This window comes from Macaca fascicularis, chromosome 6 (assembly GCF_037993035.2).
Source record: "Macaca fascicularis isolate 582-1 chromosome 6, T2T-MFA8v1.1".
Classification (NCBI taxonomy): Eukaryota; Metazoa; Chordata; class Mammalia; order Primates; family Cercopithecidae; genus Macaca; species Macaca fascicularis.
This window is the reverse complement of record NC_088380.1, coordinates 24990053-25004044: the sequence shown is the minus strand read 5'-3', so window position 1 is coordinate 25004044 and position 13992 is coordinate 24990053. Positions and strand designations below refer to the sequence as shown.

The 13992-nt window shown below is 35.7% G+C and overlaps 1 protein-coding gene across 1 annotated transcript; it reads right to left on the bottom strand.

Moving 5' to 3' along the window:
- Nucleotides 1-13237: 13237 nt before the first annotated feature.
- LOC102137511 (large ribosomal subunit protein eL31-like) lies at nucleotides 13238-13675 on the bottom strand. The gene has a single exon (XM_045393424.2). The coding sequence runs from the start codon at nucleotides 13661-13663 to the stop codon at nucleotides 13286-13288; it is 378 nt and encodes a 125-aa protein (XP_045249359.2). The 5' UTR covers nucleotides 13664-13675; the 3' UTR covers nucleotides 13238-13285.
- Nucleotides 13676-13992: the final 317 nt, after the last annotated feature.

Sequence of the window (13992 nt, the reverse complement as noted above, 5' to 3'; positions counted from 1 at the left end):
TTGCTTACTCACCCTCCTTTTTTTTTCCCTTCCCCTCCTGTTTACTCTTTTCCCTTTAAATATTGAAGTTCCCAAAACTCTTTTTGGAAAAAGCACAGGTTGCACATCTTACTGTGACTTTTCTTTCTTTTTTCCAGATGTACCCTCAACCTTGGCAAAATAAGCCTTTAAGCAATTGAGATCTGCCTCATTCACTTTTTGGTAGGCAATTTCAATTTTTGAGTTTGTTTGCTTTTCATGTTCTTTGTTTGTTTCAGGCCATAATTATTAAGTATAAAGGGTTAATTTTGTATTCGCTTGATTACTTGTAACAAGTTTCCCTTGCTGTTATTGCCATGCTATTAATTGCAAAGAAAACCTTGAAATGTTCCTAGCCATAAACTTTAGAGACTAACTTGAATGAAGAACCCACAACAAGATCAATAAAATGAGTGGAGAGAATTGAAAACAATGAGCAAAGATGCTTAGAGCCAAAGGTACAAAGATGACTATAAAAAATAAAACGTATACTTTAACTATCACCTCGTTTTAAATCAGCAAAACTACAGATATAACAATAAAAGTATGTGTGTATACATACATATATATTTACACACACAAACTATATAAATACATATAGTCTGTGTGTACATATATATCTGACACATTATATATTTGTTGAGAGTTACATATGTATGTATCAATAAAACTTTGTTTATTTCACTTCATTCCAATGTTTATTATACATATTGTAATTTGTATATGGTTCTCTTGATAATCTTACTAATTCTTTAAGGCTACAAATATAGTACTTACCTCCAAGCTGAACTCTTTACACTAATTCTTTTTCAGATTTGGCAACCAACTAATCAAACAGAAGGAAAAAATATACTTCATTAATGTAATTATGGCAGAAAACAAGGAAAAGGCAAATAAAGATAATTTGTTCAAGCTTATTTTTTACTCTTATTAAAAATGATGTTATTTCAAAAGGGTACATAAAGCAGCACAATGTACAATTCTTTATTAAATTAGAGGATTTAGGTAGGAAAGGATTAAAGATTAACAAGCACATAATAGAAAACTGGTAGACAGTGTGTTAAAAAAAAATTCCAGCTGTGGAATTATCCTGAATTTGGAACGTGACATTTACAACTCCACAGGAAGAATAGCACAGCAACTCCATCCCCAGATTTATCTGAAGAAACCTCCCACATCATGTGAAATATTTAGAAGTACATCTGAGACTCTTGCCATGATCTCTGCCTCTCTCTTTTTACAATCAAAAGGATTCTAAATGAGCTTTTTCCAATGTGTAAAATTCATTTCACTGTGTTGTAGTTTACTTTTGTTTCCATTATTCTCACTATTAATATAGTTTAAGTGAAACTTTCCTGAATGATTTTGCTAATATCAATGTGTCTTTGTAAAAGACTGCCAAATCTAGTCATTGATTCTACTTCTGGCATGTCATCCTACACTTCTTTTACAAGAGTAAAACTAGCACTGCAAATAATTATTATTTAACATCTTAACAACATAACTAAATTTTATATTTCTGTTTCTTCAAAGAGTTAAGCTTTATTCTGGTTTGAATTTGACAGCATTTGTATTAATGTGAGCATAAAAAGTATTCATCTAGAAGGATATAGGTACTTTAGTAGTTTCAGTGTATGAATGCTACGTTCTCTTGGAAAGACTATATAATTTAGAGGAAAGCAGCTCCTTGATTTTTAGGTTACATTTGATTGAACACTTAAACCTGATAAAAAGCGGGTTCCAGCAGTGTACTGGGCACCTAAATAGGTTTCACATAAATATTTGTTGAGCGATTGATTAATCTTGGCATTGCAATACTTTGTTTTCTAATTTTGGCAGTGTGGAAAATGTCAGGTTCCATGCCTTCCCCACCCTCAACCAAAAAGGCAACATGTTTCATTCATATTTGAAAAAACATATTCTAGAAATGTCACAGTAACCTTTTAAGTTGACAGTCTCTGCCTAGGAATTCTTGACAGCAGCTATGCACAATTATGCCAGCTCTATATTGAACTTTCTTACATCATCTTCCCAAAAGTGATAGTCTGAACAGACAGCATGTAGATGACTAGATAGAAAAAAACACAAACTCAATGCACTCTTTTATAAATTTTATTTTTGAGGTAGAAATAAGAAAAAGTGAAACTTAATTTTTGTGTGTTTTTATTGACAAAGAGAATTATTATTTAAAGATGATCTTATAATGCCTTAACTCCCATATGTATAAAATTGATACTCCTGTAAATTACTAATATAGAATGCTGAACACAATTAATGTTGTACCTTGATATGTTTCTTAGTATACATCTTTTAATTTTGCTGAAAAAGCAAGAAAAATAAAGATAAACACAAAAGTTCTTCTCCAAATTAATCAAAACATAAGGGACATCATTTTAGTCATAGATTTGAGTGCATAAAGTGTCCCTTATAAACAATACTTTTAATGTTTGTACATGGAAAATGTATACATGGAATCTTAGGAAAGTGTCTAATGTATAATAATGAGTAAGAAGGTGTAGATGGTGGCGATGATGATGATGATGATGATGATGATGATAGTAACACAAGTCTACTTGCCTGTTATGTTTCAGGATTATTCATTGTCTTACATATAGTAACACATTTTATTGTCACAATGAATCTCTGAGGTAAGTACTCCTATCATCTCCATTTTGCATATGAGGAAATCCAGGAACAGTGAGGTCAAGTACAATTACCCAAAGTTCTATTCCTTATCATAGTGTAGAGCTGCAAAACAAAAGTGAGTCAGGTCTAAGGCTAGTTGTCTTATCCCCACCTCTATTACTGGTAAGAATAAAATAATATTGATCTCTCAGGGGAGCAATGATAGAAGATTTCTATCAACAATGTTATGGAGAATGAAATTTTTAGTTTAAAAAGAGGTAGTATTTGAACCACACATAGAGTCAATATTCCTATAATATAGCAGTCACAGCTGACTTTCTATGAATTCTAATAGATGTGTATATAATTTTTACTCAGAATGAATATCAATAAACACACATTGATAAGTACAAGTCAAATACAGGGGAATTACTTCTGGTATATATTTAGATTGACTTACATTGGTAAAAGTGAAAGTCATAATGAATATAAATATATTTAAATTTTTTTTGTTGGTTGAGGAAGTGGAAATAAGTATGTAATGGTGGGGGAAAAAAAAAAAAAAACACTGACAACAAAAATGCTTTCATTTTCCAGTTTGTTTAAGCAGTTAACTCCACCTGAAAGTAAGCATCCACTTATCAGAAAGCATCTAGAATACTAATAGCAGAAATAATGATATAATAATACCAATATGGTGAATTTGATTCTTAGGCCAGACAATGTAGTGAGACAACTTCCCATTTATTTTATTTATTTACACAGTATTTGAACTTCTTCTCCTAGCTAATATTTTGTTGATTTTACCTCCATACTTATTCGTGCTTCTTGCTAGTTATGTTTTTTTGTTGTTGTTGTTTATTTGTTTTCTGGTTTTTTTTTTTGTATTTTGGAGATGGAGTCTCATTCTGCTGCCCAGGCTGGCATACAGTGGCACAATCTCAGTTCACTGCAACCTCTGCCTCCTGGGTTGAAGCGATTCTCGTGCTTCAGCCTCCCAAGTAGCTGAGACTACAGGCATGCACCACCACGCCAGGCTAATTTTTGTATTTTTAGTAGAGACGGGGTTTCTCCATTTTGACCAGGCTGGTCTCGAACTCCTGACCTCAGGTGATCTGCCCACCTTGGCCTCCCAAAGTACTGGGATTATAGGCATGAGCCACCGTGCCTGACTGTCATGTTTTGCCTATAGTAGTGCTACACCAAAAACAGCCCCTAAATCGCAGTCATTTATAATAAATATAATTACTGTCTCTCATGAATCTATAGGTCTATATCAGCTGAAGTTTGGATTTACTTCTCATTTTGGTATCAGTGGATATCTAGCAACTATCCTATGTTCTTTTCATGGTAGACAGGAGAATCTGCATAATATCAACCAATGATATTAATATCTAAAGTTTTTGAGAAAGTATTTTTGTAGTTTCTGCTGGTTCTTCATAAGAATAGTAGTTTTTGAGAGTTATCTTAGATGATGAAGTGATTATTGCTTTGAAATACATATATTTGTAGGAATAATGTGGGGTTTTGAATGAAGATGCATTCCTCAATTCACTTCTTCCATGGATTTAGCATCGTCAAATAAAATGAGACCTCTGAACCTAATTCAGGATTTACGAATATTTGAGCTACCTAGGATATGCGACTCTTAGTTATAAACTCCTGTGAGAGTGGCCACATGCTATTACTTCTCAATATAATTGCCTGGTTCCCTGTTGTCTACCTGTTTCAGGGTCAAGAGAATCCTTCCTGTAGTGTTTTAATAGGTAGGGAGGAAGGCAGGAGCAGGCTTATTTTGAGTTCATATTTACCCTGATAGTACCATCCTCTAGATACTCACTTTTGTCTGTAATGTTTTCCGGTAGGTCCTAAATTTTGTCCCCATTTCCAGGTGAGGTCAATAAAATAAAAGTTTACTTTCATCAGAATTTGAAATGACCTTGAACAAAAGCAGTAAGAGCTCAGCTTACTTTGCTGTCTTCTGATAATTCAGTTTTTATTTTTAAATAAAATCAATATATATATATAGGTTTCAATAGAAGATACACAGAAATAACAGCCTACCAGCACCAGGCATGAGAAACAAGAAGAAACATGACAATACTATTTATCTATAATTTACATCTGAAGAAGCTGAAATATGAAGAGTTTAAGTAACTTTCTGATGATCACAATCTTCATAAAAATGGCAGCTGGATTTGAACACAAGCCACCTGTCTCTAGAGTCTAGGCCTGGTTGCATAGTCTTTTTTTTTTTTTTTTTTTTGAGACGGAGCCTCACTCTGTCGCCCAGGCGGGAGTGCAGTGGCCGGATCTCAGCTCACTGCAAGCTCCGCCTCCCGGGTTTACGCCATTCTCCTGCCTCAGCCTCCCGAGTAGCTGGGACTACAGGCGCCCGCCGCCTCGCCTGGCTAGTTTTTTGTATTTTTTAGTAGAGACGGGGGTTTCCCCGCGTTAGCCAGGATGGTCTCGATCTCCTGACCTCGTGATCCGCCCGTCTCGGCCTCCCAAAGTGCTGGGATTACAGGCTTGAGCCACCGCGCCTGGCCTGGTTGCATAGTCTTTTAATCAATCCTGTAATGCTCATGAAAATTAAACCTGATGTAAGAAGCTTAGGAAGATTGTCATGGATGACCAGACCTTGTTTCAATGGCAGATTGGAGAAAGGTATGACAGAAAGAGGTTAAAGAGATCACTAAACGCTACCAAAACCTATTTGGGGAACAATATATTTTGTTCAGAATGATACTGGGAACGAATGTAATCTCAGCCTTATTTCATCCAAGATAAAAATAAAATTTACAGTGGGAATTTAGTAGCAGGGACGTTACGGTTTTTGAGGGATGATTAGAATCACAAAAATGCAGAGGAAAAATACGATGAACCTGATAGTAGCCTAACTTGGAATGTGGCCAGGGAGTACTTTTTACTCTTTCATTGCCATTTAAAAAAAATATACCTTGTGTCAATTGGACCAATATATAGTTCTTTTCTATTTTTCTTTTACTTGTTATGAGTTGCTCAATTAATCAGTATTTACAGGTAGGCTGAGTGAAATGTGGATATAATTTCTTTGTTTTTCTCTCTAACTTAGACTTCCTACACCAATATGCAACTTTGAAAATTCAATTTTACTTGTCTGTTTGAGAAATTTAGATTTAGACAGGGAACAGAATAATTTTACTCAAGAATGCTAACCACACACTTACACCTCCTTCTACTCTGGTTAATATATATACTACTGAAGGTATCAGCGATGGAGAAACAAACATGAGGCAAGGAAGCTTTCTTCTATGAGAAATAAGTGTGACATAGTAACTATCTGAACTTGGGGAAATCAAAGTCAAGAGTGGGTAAGAAAATAAAACACCGAATATTTCTTTAGCAGTTATATATAGATTTGATGTGTAGCATAAAAATATCTGAGAGAAGATTCAGATACCACTTCTTCTTACTCTCACATTTACCATAATTCACACGTTTCTCAGATTTCGGCTTTTAAATTATTTATTTCTATGATAAGATTTAGTTTGTGGCCAGGCATGGTGCCTCACGCCTGTAATCCCAGCACTTTGAGAGGCCAAGGCGGACGGATCATCTGAGGTTGGGAGTTCAAGACCAGTCTGACCAACATGGAGAAACCTCATCTCTACTAAATATACAAAATTAGGCCAGGTGCGGTGGCTCACGACTGTAATCCCAGCACTTTGGGAGGTGGAGGTGGGAGAATCACCTGAGATCAGGAGTTTGAGACCAGCCTGACCAATATGGAGAAACCTCGTCTCTACTAAAAATACAAAAAAATTAGCCAGGCGTGGTGGCGCATGCTTGTAATCCCAGCTACTTGGGAGGCTGAGGTCTTTTCTAGTTTGCGCATATCACATATAACATGTCTATGTAATATATGCATATATAACATGTCTATGTAATATATACATATATGTAAACTAGAAAAGTAGATGAGTAATATCTTTTTGATAGTATGTGACAAATTTTGTAATTTATAATTTTAACTAAGTCAAATATACAATAAATTGAAAGAATAATTTCTTATTCCTGTATACCCTTTATAAATGACACCAGTTTTGAAGAGTTTTTGAAATTTCATTTATTCTTACAATTGATCCATCTATTACCTATCTATCATCTACGTTCTTGTTTTTATTTCACTCAAACTGTCATATTTAAGTGGAATAGTACAGTCTCCTACTATTAGTATATTCCTATTTCTCCTTACATTTCTTGTCCTTTCTGCATTTAATAAGTGGTTAATGTGCTGTTTAGTATTACTGTTATATCTTCTTTGTAAATATTTTTAGCATTATAAACATTTCTTCTTGGCCGGGCGCGGTGGCTCAAGCCTGTAATCCCAGCACTTTGGGAGGCCGAGACGGGCGGATCACGAGGTCAGGAGATCGAGAGACCATCCCGGCTAACACGGTGAAACCCCGTCTCTACTAAAAAATACAAAAAAACTAGCCGGGCGAGGCGGCGGGCGCCTGTAGTCCCAGCTACTCGGGAGGCTGAGGCAGGAGAATGGCGTAAACCCGGGAGGCGGAGCTTGCAGTGAGCTGAGATCCGGCCACTGCACTCCAGCCTGGGTGACAGAGCAAGACTCCGTCTCAAAAAAATAAATAAATAAAAAATAAAATAAAAAAATAAACATTTCTTCTTTGTTTTATTTAATATTTATATTTTGACTAAGTTTATTTGGTATCAAGATAGCAACTGCCGCTTTCTTACAATTTCCATTTGCATGGTTATCTTTTTCTTATCCCTTTGTGGTTAGTCTTTTAATTCCCTTGATTAAGTATGTCTTTTATATACAGAATCTCATAGTGGGAGTTAATATGTAATAGATTACACACATATATGTAAAACATACATATATTTACATACAGACATATGAATATAGACATAGACAGGTCTATATGGTCTTTTCTAGTTTGCACATATTACTATCTTTTCGATAGTATGTGACAAATTTTGTAATTTATAATTTTAACTAAGTCAAATATACAATAAATTGAAAGAATAATTATCCAAAAAAGAGAGAGCTAGGGAAAGTTCAGTAAAATAATAAATTCTTAAGATTCAATATATTTAATAGCATAAAAGAGAAGAAGGCAAGGGTGCGGACCTGGGCAGAACACTAATGTATGTATTAGTCAAAGTTCTCCAGAGATGGAGAACTAATGAAATATATATGAGCAATATAATCATATATATTATATATGTATATGTATGAATTTAAAACATTAATATAACAAAATAAGGTGAGTATAGAGACCATATATAATATATAAATGTATAATCTATAATATATATTATATGTAAATGTATAATATATTTATATATTATATGTAAATGTATAATCTATGATATATATTATATATAAATGTATTATATAATATATTTATATATTATATTGTATATTATATATTATATATAATTGTGAGTCATCACTTAAGGCAAGGACCAGCCATTTTCACTTCTTTTGTGGTGGAATGTCATTAGTTAAGGTGGGGCAGGGCATTTTCCCTTTTGTGATTCTTCAGTTACTTCAGGCCATCTGAGCGTGTATGTGCAAGTCACAGGGGATGAGATGGCTTGGCTTGGGCTCATAGGACTGGCAGGATGAATGTATAAAGCTCTAATGCAACAAATCTTTTAAAAATAAATTTTAAAACTTTAATTAAACCTGTTGAAGTCTTCCACCATTTACCCTGAAAAAATTGGACTAAAAATAATCAATCCTGAAACATATTTTAGTAACAGTTATAGACTGTAAGGTAAAGAAAAAAATTACTGGAAACTCTAAGCAAAAATATTAAGTTACTTAAAAATTTATGGAAATTAGGCTGTCATTAGACTTTTCCAATGGAACATAGAGAATTGAGCAAAGGGGTAATACGATTTTCAAGAAACTCAGGAAACAAAGTGCATGTCAAAGATTTATGTATTGCACTTTAAATACAAAGTCTTCAAAAGAAACATTCTGAAATGGTAAAAATTCAGGTATGGCCCATGAATGTTTTGGGGGGACTCTAGTAGAATTGTGAGTCATTTTGTATCTATCTATTGATATATATGTAGGAAGAGACAGAAATTTGTTATAGGAATTGGTTCATGCAATTATAGTGGGAAAATATTCTCACGATCTGCTATCTGCAAGCTACAAAAAGAGGAGAGTTAGTGGTATAATTTAACTCACGTCTGAAGGCCTGAAAATAGGAGCACCAATTTCGAAGGGCAGGAGAAGATAAATGTTTCAATTCAAACAGAAGCAAATTTTCCATTTGTCTGACATTTTGTTTTATTCAGGACTTAAATGAATCAGATGATGCCACGAGCATTGGTGAGGGCAATTCACTCAGCAAAGTGAGAGGGAGTCCTGCCAAAAGGTGCCTACCTCACGGATTGAATACCAGGTCACCACACAGGAGCTGAAGAGCCCAGGCTCCTCCCCTCTGCACAAGACAGGAACTTCCTAGGGTTCCACCCCATCCCCCCAGTGTGCATGTGGGTCCCCAGTCCCTTGCAAACATGCATAGACAAGACGCTGGACAGGTTCTCTCATCTGCCCAAAAGCATCTGACCTAAACACTTGTGGGCGGGTTGGAGATTCTCCGGGGATTCCCCCTTATTTTCCCCCCGCATCTATCATTTTCACCTAAAAACTTGTAATTTGTTGCTTATTTCTGACATTTTTGTTTCTTTTTGTTTCCTTTTTTAAATCAAATCAAATCTCTTCACATTTATTTCTGCTTTTTTAGTCTTAATTTTGGATATCTGATTTGTAAACCAAAAAGTATCTGAAACAGGTCTCAATTTTGAAGTTTATTTGCCAAGATTAAGGATGTGCCCAGAAGAAGAAATCACAGAATTGCAGAAAGAGTTTGTGGTTTGTGCTCTTCTCCAAAGATGATTTTGAGGGCTTCAACACTGAAAGGGAAAAAGTGGACTGGAGGTAAAAGAATGGTATGGTAATCTACATGTTGCAAGAGAAAAGGAGCAGGGAGGGGAGTAGTTGATTATGTATTCATCTGGTGCTCAGTAAATTGGCACTTTACATAAGATAAGGGGAACAGAGAGTAGCTACCTGTGGAGATATTTAACCTTTTATCTGTACTTATCTGCTTAGGAACAAAAGGCAAGGCAGCTACTTGCATGAGCAGCCTCTTGCATGACTCAGCTTTCATCTTAATTTTTTTCTTTTAGGCATAGTGAATTGTTGTCCTAAGTTTTTATTTTCCTTTCAGATTCTAGGGAGCTTTGTTTACTACTTTTTTTTTTTTTTGAGACGGAGTCTCACGCTGTTGCCCAGGCTGGAGTGCAGTGGCGCGATCTCGGCTCACTGCAAGCTCTGCCTCCCGGGTTCACGCCATTCTCCTGCCTCAGCCTCCCGAGTAGCTGGGACTACAGGCGCCCACAACCGCGACCGGCTAATTTTTTGTATTTTTAGTAGAGACGGGGTTTCACCGTGGTCTCGATCTCCTGACCTTGTGATCCGCCCGCCTCGGCCTCCCAAAGTGCTGGGATTACAGGCGTGAGCCACCGCGCCCGGCCTTTGTTTACTACTTTTTAAAATCTTAGAATGCTTACTTTGGATATTTATTTCAAATAGAAGTAATACTATTAATTTCTGCTTTGTGAAAGTATGTGTGTGCATGTGTGTCTTTGTGTTTTGGGCGTACAATAATCAATGGGTGAAATAGTTTTATTTGCATTTTATCTTTTTACCATAGATATATACAGAGGATTTTTTTAAAATATAAATTTGCTAACGTTAGGCATTTTATAGAAAGTGTTTGTATTCATTTTCTAAAACTTCTGTTAAAAGTTACCAACAATTTAGTGGATTATAAGAGCAAACATTTTTAATCTTACAGTTTAATATTTCAGAAGTCTGACACAAGTCAGATTTTATGAGTTAAAATCAAGGTGTTCACCAGGCTGAGTTCCTTTCTGCCAGCTCTAGGGGAGAATCTGTTTCCTTGCCATTTTCAACTTCTAAAACCACCTGCATTCTTTAGTTATGGCCCCCTCCCTGTATCTTAAGTTCATCACTGGTGGGTTGAGTCTTTCTCACATCACATCCCTCTTGCTTGCTCTTTTGCTACACTTTTCCATTTCAGACCACATTGGCCTTACCTGGAAAATTCAGTATAATCTGCTTATTTTAAGTTCGCTTGATTTTCAAACAATCCATATGAATCCTTCTATTTTGTCACGTAAAGAAACATATGCACAGTTTTCAGGAATTAGGATGTGAATGTTGGTAACTTTGGGGGCCATTATGCTGTGTACACAGGGTTCTAAGTTTCAAAACATCCACCTCTCCCAGTTTAGTAAATTTTATATATTGGAGATGACCTCATCTGTGTTGGCTGTAGTGGTTGAAAGTGAGGTGTTAGTGAATCTGGTTTCTACTTCATTTCCGTAGAATATTTATCTATTTGATTTTCCCTTTGTAATATGGTTTAGATGTGTATTCCCTCCAAATATCATGTTGAAATGTGATTCCCAGTGTTGGAGGTGGGGCCTGGTGGCAGGTGATTGGATCACTGGAGCCAGGCCCACATGAACAGTTTAGCGCCATCCCCTTGGCAAGAAGTGAGTTCTCACTCAGTTAATTCATGCAAGATCTGTTTGTTAAAAGTCTGGGACCTCCCCACTACTTGCTCCCTTGCTCCTGCTCTTGCCATGTGATGTATATGTTTCTACTTCACCTTCTACCATGATTGTTAGCTTCCTGAAGTCCTTATGAGAAGCAGATGCCGGCATCATGCTTTCTGTACAGTCTGCAGAACTGTGAGCCAGTTAAACCTCTTTTCTTTATAAATTACCCAGTCTCGAGTATGTCTTTATAGCAACGCGAAAATGGCCTAATGCACATTGTTTATCTTCTCCTCCAGGGAAATGTGTCTTCATGTCTCTTCTAGACCTGTTTTCTTTCAAGATACCTTCCTGTAGTTGGTGCTGTGAACTACCGATCCCAGATTTCAATATTTCAAAATATTGTTTCAGTATTTTGGCATTCATCTAGTCGAAGGCAATAAGGGTAATTTTGTTTGTAATTTGATAAAATACTCCTTTTTACTCCCCACTTTTTCATGGAATCTATTAAGTATTCTTTCCTCAAATATCTACATTTGCTTTCTGTACCTAGAGGCTTGCAGTAGTGTAGCAGCACTAATAAAAGTTGGTTTTTATATCTCTATTTACAGAGAGTAACATTTTTTTGTGACATTCTCTGTTTCCTAGGAATGGTGACATTATGAAATTTTTATGTATGTGTGTGCATTTTACTACTTATGAGTCTTACTACTCATTTTACTACTTATGAGTCTTATTTTGGATATTGGTCTTAATAATATTTTTTTGGAAAGAATATGTGGAAAGAATCAGATTCAAGCAACCACCATTATCCTTCAGAGCCAGAGCTCTCTTGTGTATTATTCTTTCTAATAAAGGGACTACCATTCTTTGTGATGAAGTGTATAAGCCATGGGTGTCTTTGCTTCATAGTATAATTTTCTAGTGAAGATGGCTTTTAACAGATTTTTAAAATGTTTTCTTAGTTACAACCCCTACCATACAGTAACCTTTTATTTCTTTAACTTTTAGGTACTTCTCAAGACATAATGCTAGCTAAAATACAACTAAAATAAAATCATTTAGAAATGTAAATATTAATTTTTTTACAATAAATAAAATTGGTAAAAATAGAATATATTAGAAATGGTAAAAAAAAGGCAAAACCAAATATGTTAAGTGATAAAAATTCACATTTTCACTTAATCAAAAGATCAGGCTGGGCACGGTGGCTCACATCTGTAATCCCAGCACTTTGGGAAGCCGAGGTGGGTAGATCACCTGATGTCAGTAGTTCTAGACCAGCCTGGCCAATATGGTGAAACCCTGTCTGTACTAAAAATACAAACCCTGTCTGTACTAAAAATACAAACCCTGTCTGTACTAAAAGTATAACAACTGTAGTTGTATACGTAATACCTTCGATCGTTTTCTGTTTTCAAAGCTGCTTTCTTATTCTTGTTTAATGTTTCTAATATCCTCTTCTTTTCAATATTTAATACACACATATGTGCACACACACATATACACACACTCATTTTGATTCTCTTCTGTAGGTGGTCACATCACATTCATATGTCATGTGATCATTTTAAATGCTCAAGGGATTTGCTTTCTCTAGTTAATAATATCTAACTGGGGCTGGAAGAGGGGTGAAAGTCTAAACCCTATATTATGTTCTATGAGCTAAAACATTGCTTTCAAAATTTTTTAATTGAGATCTACCATAGAAATGTGCTTTTCATAATGTAGTTTTTAAATACATATGGCATATAACTACATTAATATTTAAAATGCTTATTGAATGCCTATAAAATACCAGATGCAATCTGACTCACTCAGTATCAGGATTGAACAAAAGCCACAAATATTTCAATCCTCATGCATTTAACATTTTATAACAAATGCATGTGTGTGTATTTGAAAAGCTTAACTTACAAAGAACTTATTAAAAAATACCGTCATTCATTTGATACACCTTGATGTTTTCTTTTTTTTTTTTTTCAATTTTTTAACTTTATTTGATGTATTTGACGATCAACGATTAGTTCTCATCCACACTGACTGTCTGTAGATTTTTGAAAGTGGTAACAGGTACATAGGTAACCAAAGTATGGAGCTTATTTGGTGAATCTTCATCCTCATTACGTTTTCTGGACAACCGCACACGGATTCGGCATGGGACATTCCTTACTCCTTTGGCCCAGACAGCTTTGTTGAGCTTAGTATGAATGTGCACATCTGGAGTTCCCATCTCCTTCATGGCAAATTTCCGAATCGCTTTGAGGGCCCGAGGGGCATGCTTCTTGAAGCCCCCTCCACGGATGCGCTTGTGAATGCTGATGGTGTATTCTCGGGTCACCACCTCGCTGATGGCAGAACGGCCCTTTTTCTTCTCGCCACCCTTCTTTGCGGGAGCCATTCTGCCGGGTCCAAGTTGGAAAGGAAGAGCGCGAGGTATTGTGGGAGAAGGAAAGCCCCACCTTGATGTTTTCAATTCATTCTCATCTTATTGAAATATGCTTATTGTGGCCCATTAAAATATTTTTTGTTACAAATGAGTTTTGTTTAGCAGTCTGACAAATACCTCTTTTTGGTGATAGAGGAAGGGTTTGACCTCTCTCATTTTCCTTACACATGTTTTCCTACAACTCAAAATAATTCCTCATGGTCTCTGCTTAAGGCATTACAACATCTTGAGCCTGCAGTTAGCCATTGTGATAGACAAGTATCCCATATATGGTGCTGGGA

What these genes read in the sequence shown, in the direction of transcription:
- LOC102137511 (XM_045393424.2), bottom strand. Translation starts at nt 13,663, where the DNA reads ATGGCTCCCGCAAAGAAGGGTGGCGAGAAGAAAAAGGGCCGTTCTGCC.